At 65.2% G+C, this 21023-nt stretch overlaps 3 protein-coding genes across 3 annotated transcripts; 1 reads left to right on the forward strand and 2 right to left on the reverse strand.

The window, feature by feature from the left end:
• Positions 1-65: 65 nt before the first annotated feature.
• CHLRE_17g723150v5 (uncharacterized protein) lies at positions 66-4826 on the reverse strand. Its single transcript, XM_043072296.1, has 12 exons — positions 4555-4826; positions 4333-4455; positions 3999-4074; positions 3662-3756; positions 3242-3407; positions 2965-3038; positions 2512-2608; positions 2035-2329; positions 1623-1794; positions 1148-1328; positions 739-895; positions 66-522 (listed from the first exon to the last, which is right to left on the reverse strand). The coding sequence occupies exons 1-12, from the start codon at positions 4615-4617 to the stop codon at positions 441-443; spliced, it is 1581 nt and encodes a 526-aa protein (XP_042914755.1). The 5' UTR covers positions 4618-4826; the 3' UTR covers positions 66-440.
• Positions 4827-4956: 130 nt separating this feature from the next.
• On the forward strand, positions 4957-9208 carry CHLRE_17g723200v5 (uncharacterized protein). The gene is made up of 8 exons (XM_043072297.1): positions 4957-5457; positions 5685-5901; positions 6644-6784; positions 7189-7329; positions 7543-7737; positions 7999-8112; positions 8268-8363; positions 8593-9208. Exons 1-8 carry the CDS (start codon positions 5153-5155, stop codon positions 8713-8715), a joined length of 1332 nt encoding a protein of 443 aa, XP_042914756.1. The 5' UTR covers positions 4957-5152; the 3' UTR covers positions 8716-9208.
• A 1-nt stretch (position 9209) lies between these two features.
• Positions 9210-20756, reverse strand: CHLRE_17g723250v5 (uncharacterized protein). Its single transcript, XM_043072298.1, has 26 exons — positions 19963-20756; positions 19336-19510; positions 18725-18825; positions 18313-18406; positions 17636-17803; positions 17358-17450; positions 17070-17218; positions 16602-16909; positions 16234-16402; positions 15812-16046; positions 15519-15635; positions 15202-15276; positions 14841-15012; positions 14584-14654; positions 14206-14389; positions 13776-14011; positions 13431-13513; positions 13070-13186; positions 12702-12859; positions 12296-12468; positions 11921-12043; positions 11554-11673; positions 11253-11360; positions 10734-10895; positions 10371-10515; positions 9210-10242 (listed from the first exon to the last, which is right to left on the reverse strand). Exons 1-26 carry the CDS (start codon positions 20115-20117, stop codon positions 9974-9976), a joined length of 3960 nt encoding a protein of 1319 aa, XP_042914757.1. The 5' UTR covers positions 20118-20756; the 3' UTR covers positions 9210-9973.
• Between the last annotated feature and the right edge of the window lie 267 nt (positions 20757-21023).

Raw genomic sequence — 21023 nt, forward strand, 5'->3', positions numbered from 1 at the left:
GCCTGAACGCAGCTGCGCTGCTACTACTACGATTGCGGGTCAGTCTGCAGCTGCGGTTCTGTAACGTTCCGTCTGCCACCTTACATGGTCAAAGCTCCTCAAAGTTGGGTTTGCCTGACGCGCCTTGCCTTCTCTTGCACTACGCCGTGTTCCGCCGGCCTACCCTGCCTTCCTCCCATACCGCCACAACGCTCGCATTTCGCAAGATTGTTCCCCTCCAGGCTCTTAATCAATGCCAGTCTCTCTGTCTGTCAAGCTAGGGTCACGCACGCACGGCCGCGTATAATAATGCACCCTCATTCATGGTCCTTGCTCCTAACGCCAGCCTACCCTGACCGCAGCAGCAGGCCAATGCGCACCCGTGCCCTCACAACCACACATGCACCACAGGGACACACACCTCTCATGCTCACGCCGCTCCCTCGCTGCTACGCTGCCGCTCACGCGACGGGCTCGCCCACAGCCACTGGCAGCGGTGCGCCCTCCGCGCCCTCCGCTACCTGCAGCTCTGCCGATAGTTGCCTGCGGGGGCGGCGGGGGCAAAAAGCAGCGCCAGCCAGCGAGTTGGACGGGAAGCGCAGGGGCAACACTTGCACTTGCGATGTCGCGGCTCGCAGCTCCCAAGTTGCAAAGCGGTACTTGTACACCTACCGCTTCCTTCCTTGGCAGCGCGTTCACCCCGTCACCGCACCCGCACCCGCCACCACCCGCGCCCCAGCCCCGCAGCCAGCCCCGCACCTGTAGTACTCTATGCTGGCGCTGAATCGCTCCAGCAGGTTGACCAGCGCGATCACCTCGTTGCGCTCCAACGCTAATGTGGACAACGCCGGGCTGGTGGGCAGTGTGTTATTGCAGTCGCTGCTGCTGAACAACACCTTGAGCGCAGTGGCCACGCCTGGCGGGCGCGGGGCGGCGGGGCGGCGTGGCAGGCAGTTGCGGGGTCCGGGTTGTGTTGAGGGCAGGCTGAGGGGTGGAGGCGGCCCCGCAGGATGGCCGGTGGAGCGCCGCTGACGACCGCATGCACTTGGGCACTGTGCACAGCCCAGCCCAACCTACCTCCGAGCTGCATCCCTACTCCCTACTGCCGCGCTCGCCGCCACCCCCGCTTCCCCCTCCCGCCCAGCCCCCTAAAAACGCACGCACTCACCCAGCGTTTGCAGCTTGCCCCACAGCTTGCACTTCTCGCAGCCCACGCAGTCCATGATGCGGGTGATGTTGACGAAGGCGGCTCGCAGCTCCTCGCGCAGCGCGAGGCCGTCGCCGCCCTTCCACAGCCGGCCCTCGTCGAAGGGCATGGGGCAGGAGCTCGCCAGCTCGGGCGAAGTCAGCTGTCAGGGGGGAGAGGGCAGCCGCGGGGAAACCAGGGCGGCGGGCTAGTTGGTCGAAGCATCGTTGATAGTTGGTGTGGGTGCACGAGAGCGGCAGGGGGTCTGGAGCGTGGGCATGCGCATCGCCCCTGACGCCGCTAGTGGCGATGCATGGCGCTGTGCTGCCGGTGCCACGGCCGCGGCCACCCCGCGCCATCTAGCCCAGGGCTCGGCGGCTCCACCACCCAGCAGGCGCCCACCACGCCATCCCATGCACCATCCCGCATCCAAAGTGCCACCGCCGCCGGCACGCACCAGGCTCTTCATGAGCTGCGCGGTGGCGGCGTCCTCCTCCGCGCCAAAGCCCGTCACGTAGTCGTATCGCGCCAGCAGCGGCGCCGCCTTGGTCACGGCGCGCAGCACGAACAGATAGGCGAAGTACAGATTCTGGATGCGATCGCGCAGCTCGGGCCGGCCCAGACGCATCCTGTGTTAAAGAGCACAAGGAAAACATTGCGCAAAGACAATCCTCTGTGTGTGTGTTGTGTTGTGTGTGTGTGTGTGTGTGGAGGTGGCGGTGGCGCGCATGAGTATCCTTCCAGCGCGCCTGCATGTGCATGGCTGGGACATCCCACTCGACCTCCCACGTGACCTCCCGCCTGGTCTTCCGCTTGTCCCCATCACCCCACCTCCCCCGGGCCCCGGCCCCGCCGGCCCCCGGCCTCACCTGAAGTCTGTGAGGTTGTGTCCCCACAGCCCTCGCTCCTCGCTGAGCAGGTAGTTGGCGGAGATGTGGGCGCTGATGGAGGCGTGCATGCCGCTGATGAGGCGGTAGAACACGCGCTTCTCAGGGCACCAATCCGGAGGCAGGCTGGCCGGGCTCAGCGCCGGCGGCCCCCCGGAGCCGCTGCTGCTGCTACTGCTGTCCTCGCTACTGCTGCCACTGTCACTGCTGCTGCTGTGGAAGCAGCTCTGGCTGTAGATGGCGCGCCAGATGCGGTGCGCGTGCTCGCCGGCGTAGCCTGGTGGTGTGGTGTGGGAGGCGGGTGCGGCGGGCCGTGAGCCGTGTGGCGGGTGCGAGTGCAGGGCGTCTGGCACGACGTCACCTGCCTCCTGCCGGACCTTGTTCCTGCAGTTCCCCGCCAGGCCCAGCGTCGCCCAGCACGCACTTGCACGCATGGGTCCCACATGTGCACCCACGCACCTGTGTATCGCTCCGGGTTGATGAGCAGGTTGACATACAGGTACTCCTCATCGCCCTCGCCCTCGGCCATCCAGGGGTTGTTGAAGCCGCGCCAGCCCTGAGACACGTGGAGGAAGGCGTTGCTCAGCAGACCTAGCGCCGAGCACCCCGGACCAGAAGGAGCGGCTGGGCTCAGCCGTGCGACACACGGGGCCCCTGCCCCCCCCCCCCCACACACACACACACACACCGTCCACCGCTGCCCGCTGTTCGCTTGCGCATCCGCATGCACAGTGTCTACCCTTTCCCCTTGTCCTTTCCTTACGATATCCGTGTCTTGCCAGTGCTTCTGTCATTTTCCACCCCTCCGATCGGCCAGATCGCATCCCCTCTCCCCTGCGAGACCAACTCCCCCTCCGCCGCGAAGCCAACTCCCCCCGCCAGCCTCCGCCCCCCTCCCGAGCGCCCAAGCACCTTGAGGTTCAGCAGCTTGAGTGCGGTGTCCGGGTCCACGGTGCTGTTCACCTTGCCGTCCAGCTCAGCGGCACCTGCAGGCGGGGCGTGTGTGTGCTCATGTGGGTCATCACACACGTACTGCAGTAGGGCCGCAACGACGCGCCATTCATTCAGGCATAGGCAAGTAGCAGGCATTCCCGCACGTAAGCCCACGCCCGCAGCCGTCACCTGACCGCCCACACGCTGGCCTGACCCAGTCAACGGCTCGCTGCGGCCCCGGCGCCCCCCGGCTCACAAGTGTTGGAGTTGCAGCTGCCCTCCTCCTCCTCGCCCTGCCCGCCCTGCTCCAGCCGGCGCCATGTGGGTGGCACCTCGCTCTGCTCGCACTCGCACACACTGCACGCCCGCAGCGCGCACATCGAGTCATCCGGCCACAGCGGGCAGTCGCAGTAGATGTTCACCTGCACGCAGTGGGAGAGATAGAACGCCGACATTATCCAGGGTAGCCAGTCAGAGCCCGGCTTTGGCCGGGCTGTGTGGCGTGGACGTGTGGCGTGGTCGACGCCCTTCCATCCAACCATTCAATCCCTGCCCTTCCATCCAACCATTCAATCCCTGCCCATTTCCGTCAGTCCCCACTGCCCGCCTGCCCTTGTGTAGCAGGTCCAGAGCACGCGCTGAGCACTAGCCGCTCGGCCACCCCTTCACTCCATACCTTGAAGTAGCGGAAGAACGCCGTCCGCACCACCTGCTGCAGCAGCGGGTGCAGCGCCACATTCAGCCGGTCCACATTCTGGTAAGTGCAGTTGCCTGCAACCAGGGATTCCGGGAGCAGCAGGGCGCACTCAGTGCAGCAGGTGCCGTACGGTAAGCAGTAAGCACCCACCCGCGGCCCTAACATGCACTCTGCGGCAACCCTTCTACCTGACCTGTATGGCGCAGGCCGCCTGCCCCGGGTCCGGTGTGTCACTGGCGGGCCCCTGCCAGACTGTCCCAGCCCTTCGCGCTGTCCCAGCCCCAGGCCCCCGCCCCGGCCCCACGCCGGCACTCACAGCACTCGTCTACGTGTCCGCTCAGCCTGCAGGACTCGCCCGCGGTCAGCTGGTCCGCGGCTATCGTGGCGGCGCCCTGTGGAGGCAGGCGGTCGTCCCAAGCAGCGGTCGGCCACTGGCCGGCGGCGGCTCAACCACAGCGTGTGCGCCGTGCCGTGTAGTGGAGGCCCATCTGGGTGGTGGAGCGCAGGCACCCGCGCTTGCGAGGCACAGGAGCTGCTGCTAACCCGCACCCTGACACACCGCGCGAGGCCGAAACCCCCGTCTTATGACCCTCAGTGTACCCGTGTTTGCTGCCATCCTGCTTGCACCCAACTGCCCGTGCGTGCCTTACCTCTTGCCCCTGGCCCACCAGCTGCCTATTCGTCAAAAAAGCGTCCGCAGCCGCCTCCGCGCCCAGAGCAGCTGTTGATATCCCCGTCAGGTTCGCTTGCGCGCCACCCGCGAGGGCGGTGTGCTGCAACGTTGGATCAATGGAGAGTCCCTCTCCGTTACTGTGTCCAGTTAGGTCCCAACCAACCCATTGCGATTGAGAGCACGGAACTGCGGTGCATACTTGCAAGAGAGCCAGTAAGCACGCGCCCGCTGCTAGCGCACACGAAGGGCAGAGCCTCCGCATTGTACCGACGGGAAACTTCTGCTGTTAGTATGAACCACCTAAGGCTGAGTGTTGTCTAATCGGTTATATGCATGCAGTACAGACTTTGTCCCGGCCTAGAAAGGAGGCAGGAGAGGGCTCGTTGTCTTGAAACAGTGGGCCTCGTCGCACGCCGTAGGCATCCACAGGGGTATAATTGCGTTTATCCTTTGCAGGTTGAGTGTTAGTAAAGAAGATATTGACAGACTATACAGAGCCGAAACTTTGGTCTAGGTGTCCCTCCATCCCGAAGGAACCATGTTTCTGCAGCAACCGGTTCAGTAGCAGCTATATTGATCTTGTCTTAGTTCCCACGTACTCCATAATGCAAACCGTGGCCTCTTGAAAACCGCCCTAAGCTTTTAACAAATGACCAGCGCAGTCTTGTCGCTGTAATCCGTTCTGCTAGCTGTGTATTGATTCCTTTGAGTAGAAAGTTTATCCTCTAAGACAAAGCCACAGGTCTGCGGAAGGAAGTCATAACATTTGCCGCGGCCGCGTGTCACATAGACGGAGAATGGAATCGAACCCAGGAACGCTACCACCGGTAGCAGGTGCAACAGACGCGAATGGAGACCCCTTGACAACTGAGCGAGTGGCGAGCGGGCGCAGCGCAAGCACATCAATACGGAGAGGGCCCCGCGCTAGTGAACGCGCAGGCGCCATATACACTGACTTTGCGAAAGACGACGGCAGGCTCGACGTGTCTTCGCTTGAAGCGTTGTTGACAGCCCTTGACATATCGTGCGCCCCCGACACGTACAAGCGGCTCGTCGCTAGTGTGGCGGGGCCTAGTGCGGGGAGCATAACGAAAGACCAGACGTGAGTGTGCAAGGCGTCCTGCACAGGGAGGGAGAGTGGTGGTCGGAACGCGACTGCACCGAAAGGCCGTGCCAGTCGGGCTGCTCCCGCTCAGGCAGAGTTGACCCTGTAGCCCCGGAGGGGCGTTTCAACGCAACTTGGATCCACACCTGTCGCCTCAAGCGGCTCCGCAGCAGCTGACCCTGGCTGACCCCGCTCACGCCCGCTCCATCCCCCTTGTCTGGCAGGCTGGCTGTGGTGGGCATGCTCACGGCGGACCCCAACCAGGTGTTGGCGGGCGGGCCCTCGGGGCTGTCCCGGGTGGACTCGGCGTCAGGTCCGGGCACGCCGTCAGGGGCGGGCGGCGGCGGGGCCAGCTTTGCCGCCCTGGAGCGGGAGGCCAGCACCAGCAGCCCGGCCAAGCCCTTCCGCCGCCTCATCACTAAGAACCGGGCGTACCTGGAGGTGGGGCGCAGTAGCGTGGAGGGTTGAAGGCAGCGGTGCGGCGGGGCGGTTGCTGAGGTGGCTGTGGTAGGCCCTGGGTGTCTGTGGGTTGCGGGTGGGGGTGCGGGGCGGTGCTGTCAGGCGGGTGGGGGACTTCATCATATGGGTGGTGGGCAGGGCGGCTGTGCGGTGGCGGGTTCAACTGCGGAGGCGTGGTGTAGCGTGCAGTGATGCGGCGTGGGTTGACGTGGGGGATGGGAGGGAGTGCTTGGCAGCGTGGTAAGGGTCGGCAGGGCCGGCAGCCGTAGGCCCAGGCGCCAGTTGGAGGCGCCAAGTCCGTGGCGGGCCAGGAGGCGAAGAGAATGCGCTGTAGCTGCGTCCTTGCCACACGTCTGTAGTTAGTTGTGAACCTCTCGGCCGTCCCGTGAACCGGTCGTTCTGCCCTCTCCCCGCCTGCCGCCTCCTGCCTTGGACCCCCCCCCCGGTCTACCGTCTACCACTTCCTTAACTAATCATGAATGTAACCCCCCCCCTCTCGCTCGCCCTGCTGCTCCACGACGCCGCGGCCCACATTCCATAAGTATTATCGCTTGCAACTAACGCCTCTGCCTGCACTCCCCTCGTTTTCGTTGGTTTTGGTTTAGTTTGGGCTGGTATTTACAACCCCCCCCCCCCGGCCCCGTCTTTCATGACCTGCGACCCATCTCCTCCCCCCCTTGATTTCTTCCGATCTCCATGAACGGCTCATCCCCTCCCCTGACAGACCGGCTCGCTGCATGTGGACGAGGCGGTGGTGGCCTACATGGCCAAACTGGAGGAGCACCGGCGGCGCTGCGAGGCGGAGGGCAGGTACCAGGAGGCCAAGGTGGCCACGAAGCGGCTGGCGGACCTGCGCACGGCGCAGGTGCGGGGGAGGAAGGGAGGGGAGAGGGGGGCAGGGCGTGGGGGCAGGGTAATGTGCCCGAGCCCAATGAACTAGGTCCCAACCGTGGAGGAACCGTCGCCAGGGCAGGATTTAGAGCGGGGAAGGTGAAGTGCCAGGCGCAGCGGGCGCAGCAGGCACGGAAGAGGTGTTGCAGGGGTGGAGGTGGGAATGCAGGGCGGGGTTGCACGAACAGATCGGCGGGAAGGGCGGGCCGGTGAAGCGGGTGGTGGAATGGGTTCGGGGTGGCTGCGCTGGCAGTCGGCGCGCGAAAGGGTCATCTCATACCCGGACGCTGCTAAGCGGGCCTTGTTGCTTTCTACGCACCGCGCGCGCCAAGGAATGAAGCGCCTCCGTTCCGTCTCGCCAACCCCCTGTCCCCTCAGGTTGAGAAGCTGCGCCAGGAGCTGGCCGCCAACCAGACTCGGGAGCTCGAGGAGGTGCAGGGCGTGTACGAGGAGGAGACGGCCAAGTTCCACCACATATGGGACGGCCGCATGCGCGATTACGCAGCAAACCTGGCCAAGGTGCGTGGGCGGCTGAGTAGGAGCTCAGTAGGAGCTTGGGCGGCTGAGCAGGAGCTGAATTGGAGCTTGTCATGGAGTAGGAGCTTGTCATGTACCAGACGTGGGCTGCTGGGAGCCCTCCGCACATTGGTCAAGCTCTTTCACGCCGCTACTGCCCATGCCGCGCCGCCCCGCTGCACCCGACCACCCACACCCGACCCGCACGCGCCGCAGGCCACGGAGGACCTGAGGGCCTCGCACACGTCGCAGCTGGCGGCCTTTGTGGAGGAGCTGCAGAAGAAGCGGCCCACCCGCGCCCGGCCCAGCCGCGATTACCTGCTGCAGCGCGAGATGCAGGACAAGCTGGCCAAGTCGCAGCAGTACAGCCGCGCCACCAAGGTCAAGACCATGGCGGACGAGCTGTACCAGGTGAGAGTGAGAGAGGGGGGCGTGACGTTGAGGGAGGGGAGAAGGGGCTGGACGGGGCGAGGTGGGGGAGCAGGGGCCGGCAGCGCAGGGTTGAGGGGCCCAGAGGGTGGAACGGGGCGTGCTGTAGGAAGTGGGAAGGCATGCGAGGGCTCTTGAAGAGGCGATGCCTTTCCGTGTTATGTCAAATGCCTTTCCGTGTTACGTCAAATGCCTTGCCGTGTTACGCGTTACTGAGCAACACCCCAACGACCTGTCCTTCAGGCGGAGCTGGAGACGACGGTGGCGGCCTGGGAGGCCGAGTCGAAGCTCAAAATCGCCAAGCTGCAGGCGAAGCAGCAGACCGAGTTTGAGGCGCTGCTGCAGCGGGGAACCAAGGTGAGGCGCGGGCCTGGGGGTTGAGGGACGGCGGGCCGCTGCGCTGTGCACAGAAGGACACTGCAGCTTCTACTGCTGATTTGGTCCGCTTCGCGCCCGATCGACCGCCGATCCACCCTCCCACCCACCCACTCACTCACCCGCCCGCCGCGCAGGGCCGCGACGAGCTGGAGCTGAAGCGGGTGGCGGAGACGGAGCGGCGCACACTGAGGTTCCGGAACATCGTGTCAGAGCTGGAGCAGCTGCACAAGGTGCGTGGCTGCGAGCCTGGGAGGCGTCAGACGCATGGATAGTTTGCATCCTGGCGCTGGGCTGCGCTGAAGGGAAGCTGGCAGCACAGTTGCCACGCACTGGTTCACACCGTCACCCCTCTCTCGTCCCTGCTCCCTACCGATCGGCAGGGTTTGCGCTCCTCTAGAACCTCAACTCCTCATCAACCGCTGCTCCTTGCTCCCCTCCTCCCCTGCTCCCCTACTGCAGGTGGAGATGGCGCACCTGGAGAACTTCCTGGACGGCCAGGTGCTCGCGGGCAAGGCCACCCCGCTGCGGGACCCGGGGGCGTTCAGGAGGAAGCGCGAGCAGCTGTTCAGCCTGGCCATCTAGCAGCCGTGTGTGGGCTGCGGAGGCGTCAAGGAGCAGCGCTGGCAGATGGAAGGAAGGGGCTAGCGTTGCTTCTTTGTGCGCTGTTGGTAAAGGCGGAGGCGGTCGGAGGCGAATGCCCGCTTGTGGATGAGGGCCGGCTTTCGCCTGCTGCCGGCCCCGCGCTTCTCATTGAGCACGACATGTTTGTGGTGTGCAACAGACCACACGAACTGGGTATTTTGGTACTGCTCGACGCGCTGTTGTTGGGGGTGCAAACTGGCTTGCATAGGTAGGCATGGGATTGTCGCTGAAACACGCGCGTGTGTTTGAGAACTCTGCTGCGGTGCTGCCTGTCGGGCGGACGGCTGGCTACGATAGTCACTGTCGTAGATGATGACTGAGACTCTGCAAAGGCGATACTGAGAGAGAGCCTCGGACAGGGGCACCCCTGGCCTCGGATGCCTCCGGTTGGCTGGACACTGGCAGTCCGCTGGCGAGCATGAGCGGTGAAGATCTTTGATATACCGTTACACCTGCTGACGCGCTGGCATGCGTGCACGTGGTCGCGCCACGCAATACGACAGCGTCGAAAGCAGCCGTTCGAGCCCTCCTACCTAGGAGCTCGTGAAAGCCGCTCCTCACAACCAACATCCAGCAGCACACCACGACAACGCACTCATGCACTCTCGCTCTCGAAGGCGCCAAGTCCAGGACACACGTGGGACATGCCGGCCCTGCCTTGCATCACTGCGATCGCATCAGGTGCAACAAACGCCACAGCATCCGCACACGTGAACACACTCACCACATCGGCAGGCAACGCTGCCAACTTGATCACAATCCTTAAAAACACACCGAGAACACCAGGTGTACAAACTTGCAATAACCGGCGCCAGTTTCTGATGTTCTGTCTGCAAAGAACACTGTGCACGCACGCTTTCCTGCACTCGCTTGCTTCCGAAGCAACCAAAAACGGTGCATGCATCCGCACCGTCTGGCGCCGCCTTTGCCAACGACAACTGGACTTCATACCCTATTCCATTGTTTGTGACCCACACACTGGCCATCGCGCAGTACCTCTCGCGCATCGACACCAAACCGTACCTTGCTGTCTGATATTATAAGCGTGTCCTCTTGCCCTCGCTACCGTACACACACCGCGCGGTCACCACCATGCACCTGCCCCATCCCGCTCCGCACTCGCACGGCTCTCGCACCGCAGGCGCACACAGACCACCGCCACCACCGCAACAACTACGGCCACGCATCCTCACCGCCTTCACTGTTGCCCGCCCTGCTGCCCCTGCCCTTGCCCGGGGGGCGCGCCCGGCGCGCCGTTGGCCTCGTTGAAGGCCTTCCGGATGTTGGGCGCCTGCGTCGCTGCCATCCACGCCGTGAACAGGGCCATAGGGTTGGGCATGGGGCTGCCGCCGGCGGTGGGCGAGCGCTGGCCGCTGGCCGCCGCCGCCTCGAGCTCCTCCTCGTCGTCGGAGGAGGCGTAGGAGAGCGCGGCCAGCGGCCGCTCAGGCGTGGGCGGCGCCTCCTTGCCTGCGAGGGGCGAGACCGGTTGCGTCGGTGATTGTGCCAGTGTCTCCAGTTTACCCCCGCGGAGCCACAAGCATCCATCTTAGATTCCTAGTCATGTAATCCGCGCATACAGTATGCCTGCCGCTCACCGCTGGTGCCGACGCAGGTGTAGAGATTGTCGTCGTCGAACTGGAACTGCTCGTACACGTACTTGATGTCGTCAACCGTGGCGGCGTCGTACAGGCGCTGCAGGTCGCGCAGGCACTCCAGCGTCTTGTGCGGCACGTGCGGGTTCTGCGCGCACAAGGGTGAGGAGGGCGCGAGGAATGGTTGTAGGGGTGGGGATACAAGGCTCGGCGCATGGCTGAAGCAGCGGGTTAGCAAGGGCCAACAGCACTTCCAAGGCCTGTGAATGCAGGCGGAAGCCTCCACCAGGACAGGCATGAACGCAGGTGCAAACTCGTCCCTTGCCACTCTCCCTGTCCTCTGTCCCCCTCCCCCTGCCTGCCCACCTGCAGGTGCGTGAGCAGGCCCAGCCAGTAGGCGTTGTCCTTGAGGTCGGACTCGTGCCGCGTCAGCAACGTGGTCTTGGCGCGCGCCAGCTCGCGCCGGTTCACGGGCGCGTAGCGGATGTCGCGCAGCACCGCCACACTGGCGTTCAGCGCGTCGTAGATCTGTGGGGGTGGTGGGTGTTGTGGTGGTGCTGGTGTTGGTGGTTGTGTCGCCAAGGCGGCGGGCGGGAGCAGAGTGACGTATGCATGATGTTGCACATGGACGGCAGGGGGTTGAACGAGGCAGGAAGGAACAGAGCGACCCGTCTTGCTCTGGCCCGCCTGTGAACCCACAATCTCTCAGCTTCCCCTCCCTCTGCGCCTGGCCCCGCCTCCCACCTTGTCGGGTGTGCGATGGAACAAGGTTAAGGCAGGTTGGCGAATTCCCGTAGTGTGCAGCTGATTCCCCCAGCAGACCCCAGCAGATGACCAACAATTTGCAACGGCAATGCAATACGCGCGAGGACCTGCGCCTCCCACCTTGTCGGGGTGGCTGGTGACGTGCACCATGAACCAGCCGGAGCGGATGCGGTCGAACAGCGTCACCTCGAACGACACGTCGTACGTCAGGCCCAGCGAGTCGCGCACCTGGCGGACACGTGGCAAGGAGGAGGAGCAGCCGACGGGGGTCACATTCATGATTACGGTTGTTATGGAAGCCGATGGGGGCGGAGCGCAATAGAACACTGCCCGAAAGCCAGAAGGCTGCTGCATCTGCTGTGCGTCAGACAACGACCCAACTGGCACGTCCTCCGCAAATCTACATGCAACCGCGACCTACCGTGGTGAAGAGGCGGCTGTTGATGATCTCCGTCAGCAGCATCAGCATCACGCTGGCGAACAGCGGGTGGTTGCGGCGGCTGGCCTCGGCCTCGGCGCGCGTGTTGGGGTCCATCATGGCCTGTGCATCATCACGTAGGGACGTGTGTGTGCGTGTGTGTGTGTGTGTGTGTGTGTGTGTGTGTGTGTGTGTGTAGGTCACGGGACGGGCGACTTGGGAAGGCGTGTGCCACACTCGCGCGTGCCGCGAGCGCTACGCCAGGTACTCGACCAGTAAGCGATCAGCCCCCCTGTTACCCACTGCGCCCGGGGTTTCGCTTCTCGTGCCTAACTACGCACCCCCCCCCAGTTGTCGGGGCCGGCCGTACCTTGGAGGCCATGGGCGGCTTGACGGGTCCGGCCAGCGGCGACAGTGGCCCGAAGTAGCCCAGCGGGCCCCAACGGGCGGGCGCGGGGCCGCCAATGTAGGCCACCGCGCGCTCGTCAGAGTCCTGGGCGGAAGGAGACAGAAAGGGAGTGCGGAATCAGAAAGGGCAAACTCGCTACTGGGAGGGTAGCGCAGACCCCGCCGGCCCTGGTGACAACACACCCTTGCTGCGGCCGCAATGCCCAGCACGCCAGGCCCGTGGCTGCCGTCGCCCTCAACAACACAGCACCCCGCCGGCACCCCGGCAACGCTGCAGGGCAACACCACGCGCCCTCCCGCGCGCTGCCCTACGACCACGCCCTGCGGCCTGCCCCACCTTGAGGTGCCAGGTCTGGTGGCGCTCCTGCTCCGGCGGGTCCCGGAACACAATGGGGTGCATGTGCAGCGGCTGCGGCGCGGGCGCGGCGCGGGCGGTGCCGACGTACGCCAGCGCAAGGTGCTCCAGCTCGGCGGCATCGAAGTCGCCCACCACGTTGAGCTCAAAGTTGCCTGTGTGGCGCGACGTGAACCAAAAAAGTTGGTATGTTTGCACAGCCAATACCCTGCCTCAGTGCGACAAGTTGTGAGCAGAGTCAACGGCCGTGGTCACCCTCTTCAACGGCCCGCACACGCGCCTGCATCGCTGCCAGCTAGCAATGCTGCCCCCCATGCATCCTGTACCGATTTTCCAACCATCTTTGCAAAATCCCCCCTCCCGCCACACACGCGCGCTCTGCGCCTACCGCTGGTGAGCAACTTGGACACGGCCTGCCGCATGCCCTCCAGCGTCAGCGCGTCCAGCTCCTCAGGCGTGGGGTCGCGGAAGCAGCGCTCCGTGCGGCCCAGCATGGCGTCCAGCACCCGGTCCGACGTGGCGCGCTCCAGGGACTTGTGCACCGACCTGGGGGCGGGGGAGGGAGAGTCATGAGGGGTCGGGCAGCAGCAGCTGGAGCCACAACGGTGTGGGTTGCGGACTGTGTGTGGCAGCATCGGCGGCCACTGCGCGGCCACGCCCGCAGTCCCTGTGCTCCTCCAGCACCTCCTGCCGGTGGCGCCGCACGCACTGCACTCCCTGCACCATGCACCCCTGTCCGCTGCTCCTCCCGCTCACTTGACGGACGCCAGGAACGCCAGCTTGGCCCGCTCCATGGCCGGCTCCTCCCAGCGCGGTGCCTCCAGGAAGCAATGCAGCATCTGGAACATGGCCTCCAGCCCCCCGTCCACGGCGCTGCGTGGAGGGGCGTGGGTAGTGGGCAGTACAGGGTGCGGGGTTCAACAAACAAGTATAGCGCCACCCAGAGGAGGCACAGGACGAGGAGGAGACGGGGATCCACAGCGGTGCGCAGTGCAATGGAGGGCGCGGAGTGGCAGGGCGGCGCTGCGAGCCCATGAGCCCCACACGCCCGCTCCCGGGTGTCCTCCTGGCCAAAGCTGCACCCCCCTGCCATCGCGCGCTCCTCGCCCCGCCGCACCTAAAGTGGAAGTCCATGACGATGTTCTCCTCGTCCGCCTCCAGCGCGCAGTTGACCAGGTTGGCCACACAGAACACCTCGATCTGGGTAAGTGTGTGCAGGGCAAGGCGCAGGGGCGTTGACAATCAAGGGACGTCACAAGCGGTGCCAGTACCGCACCACGGGAAGTGACCACATCGCAACCAGGACCGTCTATGCCAGAGTCCGCGACAGGGCCCGCCCAGCGCAAATCCCGTCTGTCACTTGTTACCAACCCGCGCTCACACCACCCTCGCCCCGAGCGTCCCCGCACCCTACGCAGCAGAGGTCCCAAGCCCAGCCTGGTCATTGCGTCGCTGGCCTCACCTGCTCGCGCGCCCATGGCCCCACCGCGCCGCTCTCGCTCAGCGTGCGAGTGCCGACCACCACGCGGCCAAAGTCGCCCACACCGGGGCGCTCCGCAATGCGACCCCCGTTGGCGATCAGTCGCAGCAGGCCTGAGCGCGGCTCGTTATCGGTGTAGCGGTAGTTGATGGCGATGCCGTTGGACAGGCGGCGCTGCACGATGCCGCTGTGCGGGTCCGGCGGCGGGAAGGCGTCGCCTGCGGTGGCACAGATAGCCGCAGGCGTTTTGCACGCGAGTGAGTGGAGGCTGCATACCGTGAGCGCGGTGGGCACCACCCAAGCCCCTGAGTGGCCGGCCCTACCTCCCCATCTTGTTCCCTGCCTGCGCCCCGTATCCCGCGTCCTGCCCTTCCCCGCAGCTCCTCCGCCCCCGGCGGCCGCTGCCTCTCACCTCCCGGCACCACCTCCACGTACTCGGGCCGGCGCTCCGCCACCAGCGCCTCCACCTGCTCCTCGCTGATGAGCCGCTCCGGCAGCTCCACGTCCTCCGCCGCGCTGCAGTCAAGGCTGGGGTCGGCCAGAGCCGCCGAGATCTCGGCCGGCGAAGGGTCGAACTTCACCGCGCCCTCGGGCACCTGTGCGTGCGCAACCGGCCTTGTTAGGAGGGTTGTACCTCTGCACATCCTGAAACAATGCAGCTCCTCCTGCCCTGAACTGCGTCCAGCGAAGCCCTGACCTCCGCGCAGTCCCGTTCATGTAACTGGCCTGGCCCCATCCGCGTGACCAGGCCGGGGGTTTGGGACCTAAACTGTTCCTCTCGCGCACGCACCTCGAACTCCTCCGCCTGGGCTGACTGCGCCTCCAGCGCCTCCAGGTCAATGGCGTCCGCGTCCAGGTGGCCTGAGGCCGGAGGGGGTTCAGGCATGACCAGTCAGACGATGGCGGTGATTAGCAGGCGTTGAATTGGGGAGCCAGAACTACTAATCACTACGGCAGACAGGAGGCAGTGCGGCTTGCAAGCCGGCTGTCGTACGTACGACGACAATCACCGCACCCCGGACATCCCGTCCCCGCCGCAGCACCCACCCGCCGCGCCCAGGCTGCCTCCGCGGCCGGCGGTGCTGCCGGCGCTGACGGAGGCTCCGCTGGCGTCCACGTAGGCGGGGATGCAGGCCACAATGGAGGTGCAGCGCGTGGGGCCCAGGTAGGGCCAGTGGGCGGGGTCCACCTTGCCCTCAGCGGCGGCGGTGGCCAGCATCTGCAGCGAGGCAATGGATGGGCGCACAACAGAGTGGGGAACGTAAGGTGCGAGTACTGCGACACGGCAGGGTACAGGGACGCGGAGAAGCTTGCATAGGGATGCGCATCCAGGCAGCTGTCGCGCCGTCCGCTGTCCGTGTCCGTTCCACAGGCCGGCAGAGAGCACCCCCGCCGCGCAGCCGCGCACCTGCTCCTCCGCGCCGTAGTCGGAGGCGAAGGTGAGCATGGAGCGAGCCAGCGCGTTCACCTCCTCCAGCTGGACCTAAGGCGGCAGCATGGGGATGGGACGGGAGGGCAGGAAAACGTGAGCACAGTGCAACGTGTTGCGCGGGACCGGGTAGGGCAGAGACCACAAGCCTGGTTCTCGCCTGGCTGAGCTCGCTTGTTGCCCTGTCCTCCACGGCTCCACGCCGACAACCCCTCAAGCCCCTTGTGGATTGGAAGACACAACCCGCGCCATCGCCGCCCGCCGCCCGGGCCACAGGCCTCCCCGCCGCCACGCACCGTGTCCGCCACGGCGCTCATGGCCGCGTGCGCGTCGCGGTGCCCCATCACCGTGTGGCCGCACGCCAGGCTCTCCATCACGAAGTTCAGCGTGTCCACACTGGGAATCTTGTTGGCCTGCGTGGCAGTGGCAATTGGTTCCGAACGTTGGTGAAGAGTGGCGGGAGCGGCACAAGCCGGTCCTCAGTGCCCCTGCCACCGCCACCGCGTTACCGCGGCGCGCCCATCCCGCGCATTCCTGCCCGCCTCCCTTACACGCCCTCATCTCCCCAGCCCCGCCCGGCCCCGCCGACCTGCTCTGCCAGCTGCGCGCTGTCGCGCAGGATGGCCTGGCGGTAGCGGTCGAACTCGCCCTGCGTCAGGCCGTGGCGCTGCATGCGCCGCATCTCCTGCACCGCCACGCTCACGGCGCCCTGCCAGTCCGCCGGCTCCGAGGTCACGGTGAGGGTGGACACGGCGCAGCCCTCGCGGCCGCTGTCGCTGATGTCCAGAGCGATGGACAGGAACGGCGGCTGCCCGGTCACGTAGCTGGAAGCAGAGGAGCAAGGGGTGAGGAGGCGGTGAGCATTGAGGTGACCAGGCAAGCTCAGAGGTATGGATGTCACTCAGTGGCGAGCGACACGCCAATAGCAGTGGCTACCAGCGTCAGCCGCGCTTCCAGTCCGTCCGCGTCCCTTCGTGGAGCGGTATGCCCCAGCCGAGTTTTCGCACGCACCGGCCGTTGATCCGGAACTGGAATACGGACAGGATGATGCGCAGCATGAGCAGCTGCTTGAGGTGCGCCATGCGCGTCATGGACTGGATGGGCAGCTTGCAGAACACGGACAGCATGAAGTGCTGCAGCAGCGGGTGGCGGAAGATCTTCACCTCCGCCGGCTGCTCGCCTGCGGGTTGACGGGTTACAAACACCAGATACTGCATGTGAGTCCACGTCAACCAGGTGCACAGTACGCCACCAAGAGACCCATCTTGTGAAACCACTTCTCAAGAGCACACGCCTTGCAAGTTCGGTAGCGGCCACGCCCCACGCCCGTCACCCTGCTGTTCAGCTCGCTCCTTTCCTCCGCCCCAGCCCCTTCGCACCTGGCGCCAGCGGCCCGTAGCCCCACTTGTGCTGCACCGGCGGCCGCACCGCGTGCTTCTTCTTCAGCGGTCCCTCCACAGCCGCGGCGGCTGCCGCACCGTTGCCGTTGCCATTGCCGTTCACGCCCGCTGCCGCCGCGGCGGCGGCCGCTGGCAGCGGCGGCGGCAGCGACGCGGCCGAGGGCGGCGGCGCCGGCTCGCGGCCTGGCGGCACGCGGCCGAAGGTGCGCTGTATGAGCTTAATGGTGTCCTCCGTGCTCCGCTCAAGGTCACCCACCACGTACAGCGTCACGTTGGCAGGGAAGTACCTGTGGCGGCGGCACAAATGGCAGGGCCACCGCCAGGCAAGGGGTCAGGGTGTGGCGCGATGCGGTCACCGTATAGCAACCCTGCGTAACCATCCCTTACCCGCCCCCGCCTGTCTGCCCCACACCCGCCCCCCCCCAAAACCGGCTGGCAGCCACGCACCAGCGCTCCCAGAACGCTTTGAGCGTGTCGTGCGGCCACGTCTTGACCTGCTCCGTGAGGCCGATGGGGAAGCGGCAGCCCAGCGCGTTCTCCTCGTGCAGGTACGTCAGCAGCTGGCAGTCCACGCGGTACTCGATGGTGTTCATCATCTGTGTGGACGTCGAAAACGACAACGTTACGCACCATGGCCGCCCCTCCATCACGCAATGCACGCGGAACTCCCCGTTGCGCCATCGCCCCTAGCTACGCCCGCTGCCAGTCCTGTAGGCTGCCGCTCCTGCCCCGCACCTGTGCCTCCGCAAGCACCGCCTTGCGCTCCTTCTCAATGCGGCTGGCGCTGAACTGCGGGTGGAAGGCAATCTCCTCCAGCGCCTCCAGCACCTGCGCGGTGGCGTGCATGTTGGGTGACCGAGCCTCTAAAAGGTTGTTGTGCAGGCGCATTCAGCACCATGTCAGCACCCCACGCGAAGCACGCATGACCCATCCCATGCTGTTTCACCGCAGGCGATGCCGCCTGGCCCCCATCCGCAAACCCCGCACCCCCGCCCGCGCTCCGCGCCGCGCACCTGCGGCAGCATGGGCTGCCCCGTGATGCCGTTGACCGCGGGCGCGTGCACGTGGAACACGGTGTGGTGGAAGTCGGTGTAGGCGTTGGCGCGCGCGCCCGTGCCCAGGAGGTCCTCGCGCCGCTTGGAGCCCAGGAACGTCACGTGCTCCACCAGGTGGGCCACTCCCTGTAGGGGGCGCGGAGGTTGTAAGGTCAAGGCAATGGAGAACAGGGTACGAGCATTGGGAAAAGGGAGCAGCGGGTACTGCATCAGGTGTGGATGAGTGGTTGAGTACCGATTACGGAAGGGAAGCCGCGTCGTTTCGGCGGCGTCGCTGTTGACTAATCTACACTACTACATTCATGAGGGGGGTGCGGGAGCAGGCGACGAGGGTGGTGGCAGGGGCGTGGGGCCGGGCTAGGGTTACGCGCAAGGGTCAACGCGAGATAATACGTTCCCCCGTCTGGGTCAGGAGACTGAGGCGTAGAGCTCGCCGCCGCCGCTGGACGCATCAGCCGTCGAGCCCACGCCCCCAGTACCTTGTGTACCGCATCCTCCTCGTCCCCGTAGATCGTCATTACTTTTCTCATGGGACTGCTGCAGCGCTACCCCTTGCCCCTTCCGTAACCTCATAACCCCCGCACCACCCCCACCCCCACCCCCGCCGCATGTCCCCCACCCCGCCCCCGCCTCGCCTGCTCGTCCGTGCGCTCATCCACGGAGCCGGCGTGGACCTCCAGGTGCGCCTCGAAGCGCTTGGGCGGCAGCTTGTTGGGCAGCAGCACGTACCTGCGCACACGTCCAAACGCGGCGCACGTACAGCTCAGCATGGAGTTGCAGGCCGCAAGGCCACGGCCGGCGGCGCAGTTGGGCCAGTCTGCACAAGCGCTCCTGCCCTGCCGTGCCTTGCCCTTCCCTGCCCTCCTTGGCCTACCCCAGCGTGCGGCCGCCGCAAACTACAAATTCCGCTACACCCGCTCGCTTGATCACGCAGCAGCAACACCCTGCCCCTGACCCACACCCGCTCTCGCCTCTGCAACCACATGCCACCCTCCCGCTGCACCTCCACCCCGGCACCCTGCCCATGTCGCGCTGCCCTGCACTCACTGCATGCCGTTGTCCAGCCAGCCCACCACCAGCTCCGACTCCGCCTTGATCTTCTCGCTCAGCAGCGACTGCACGGAAGTCATGTCCGTGGGAGACTCGGCCTGACAGAGGGGGCGGAGGAAGGAAGTAGCAAGGTTCGGCATTGGCAAACGAAGATGCGCGACGCGCCTCGGTAGCTTGGCCTGGCACGGTCACCGTCCTTGGCTTCTATTGCAGCTGCATGTATCACCTGCCCTGACGACCATCTAACATGGTCACACACGGACCCCTTCCTCTCCAACATCTGCCCTCGCCCGGCCCCGCCACAGACCCAGCTAGGGCCAGTGCTGCAATGTCCAAAGCTTGCATATCGAGCCGGGCAGCTGTCGTCTCAAATGCACCCACGTGGCCCCCCGGCTGCGCAGTCGTAGGGGCTCCAGAACTGCTGCCGCCTAGACGTCTCGCTCCAGTCCTCGTATGTGGGTCACCGTCTGTTCCGCTCCGCCATACTCACTCCCCAGTATATCCCGCCTTGCCAGCCCCGCACTCATCCCGTGCTATAATGCCGCCCTCCGCCGCACGGATGGCGGTCCAGCGCCAGCACACACCCTCGCGCGTTCCCCGCAGCTCACCAGCGCCGCGCACACGATGGTGGTGGCGCCGCGGCGGTAGGCCGCGACATGCACCCATGGCCCGGAACTAGCAGCACCACGGCCGCTGACGCCCTGGCGAGAGCCGGGGCGGAGAGCTGACAGACGCCGCTGGCCGAAGACCGGCGCCGCGGAGCTGGCGGGGGCGGCGGAGGACCTGTGGAGCGTGAGGGGCGCAGGTTAGGGCGCAGGCAGCAGCAGCGACCTTTAATGTTCATGGCGACTAAGCGGTGAAAGGACGGCGATAGATTGTAAGGGTTCTACAAACAAACGCCGACGCCAGCGAAGAGATCCCCCCGACGACGTGACGCCGAATGCTCTCGCAGGCCGCTTCACGAGCGAAGTTACAGAGAGGCTCGATACTGAGCCCACGCATAACAACCCCTCTCACATGCCATCTAGCGACCCTTATCGTGGCCCTCTGGGAAAGGGTAGCCAGTGTCGCTCTGCAACAACCCGAGTAGTGTGCTCCCCGACAGCCGCTGCCACTCGTATCAATGTTTTCATTGAGTTCTTTGGGGATGAACGCCACGCCACGTCTCGCCCCATCGGCGTCATAGCCGCCCAGGGAAACACAACGCTGTCATTTGCCGAACGCCAGCCACTTACCTGATGGCAGCTGCTCCGGGCGTGACGCGATAAGGGTTCGCAGGTGCCTTCGCCACGACCGTCACAGGCTTGCGCGAGCACTGCGTGCGGCAAGGAGTGGCAACCTGCCCCCGGCGGGCTGGCCGCACGAGGGGCTGGCTTGAAGCCAGCTTCATTTTGATACGTAGTAAAACTACTGTCGTAAGAGGTCTGCTAGCGCAACTGGACGTGAACGAGAAATGATAGGAGTGTCAGTGTTCAGAGTCAGAGCGCAGCTGCTCGCAGGCCCAGACTAATACAAAAAGCTGTACCGGTGTGCGAGCGCAGTGATACACGTCCTGCCAGCCCCCGGATGGGAATTACCGGATTGGAGCTCGGAAGTGCTCATCCGCCAGCGGCCATGAGCTGCATCGTGCCACCACCCTTGCACTCGTGTGCCCCTTACCCTCCCAGTTCAACGCCCGCTCTTGGATGGTATGTCCCCTTCTGCCAGTTACAGCTACACGCAAGCTTTGCCACTACGGCCGCAACGGCACGTAGGCATCGTTAGGCATTCATGCCCGTTTATGCTGATTTGACGCTGCCAACCCCAGCAAGGGCCAAATGTGGTAGAGTCGCCAGGGCTTGGACCTGCATCCCTCTGGTGGGTTGAGCTGGTGAGGATGTCGGCAGGGTTGCCTCTGGACACAGGGACGAAGCGAGGACCTGCCGGGTGCACCAGGCCAAAAGGAAGCTAGCCAGATGGACAAGGTAAGGGGCAGGTTGGCCCTGGTTGGCGTAGTCCCGTAATGTGCAGCGCATTCCTAGACGGCTAGACCCCCACAATCAATTTGCAACGTAAAGGCTTGAGGCAGTGGCAGTGGCACGCGATGGCGGCTGCGGAGGAAGGACAGCAGCGGCAGGGCCTGAACCAACCCTGCTGTAAATCAATAATGCGTGTACGAAATACCAACCGCAGCGGCAGATACCGTCGTGGCACGGTCTTGGCAAAATGGCGTCCTCGTCCATGGCCGGTGCCTTTGACCATGGCGTTCTGCGGGGGCGTCTATGCTGTGGACTGTGCCCTGGGCCGTGGCGTGGTG

The sequence above is a fragment of the Chlamydomonas reinhardtii genome, chromosome 17 (assembly GCF_000002595.2).
Source record: "Chlamydomonas reinhardtii strain CC-503 cw92 mt+ chromosome 17, whole genome shotgun sequence".
Lineage (NCBI taxonomy): Eukaryota > Viridiplantae > Chlorophyta > Chlorophyceae > Chlamydomonadales > Chlamydomonadaceae > Chlamydomonas > Chlamydomonas reinhardtii.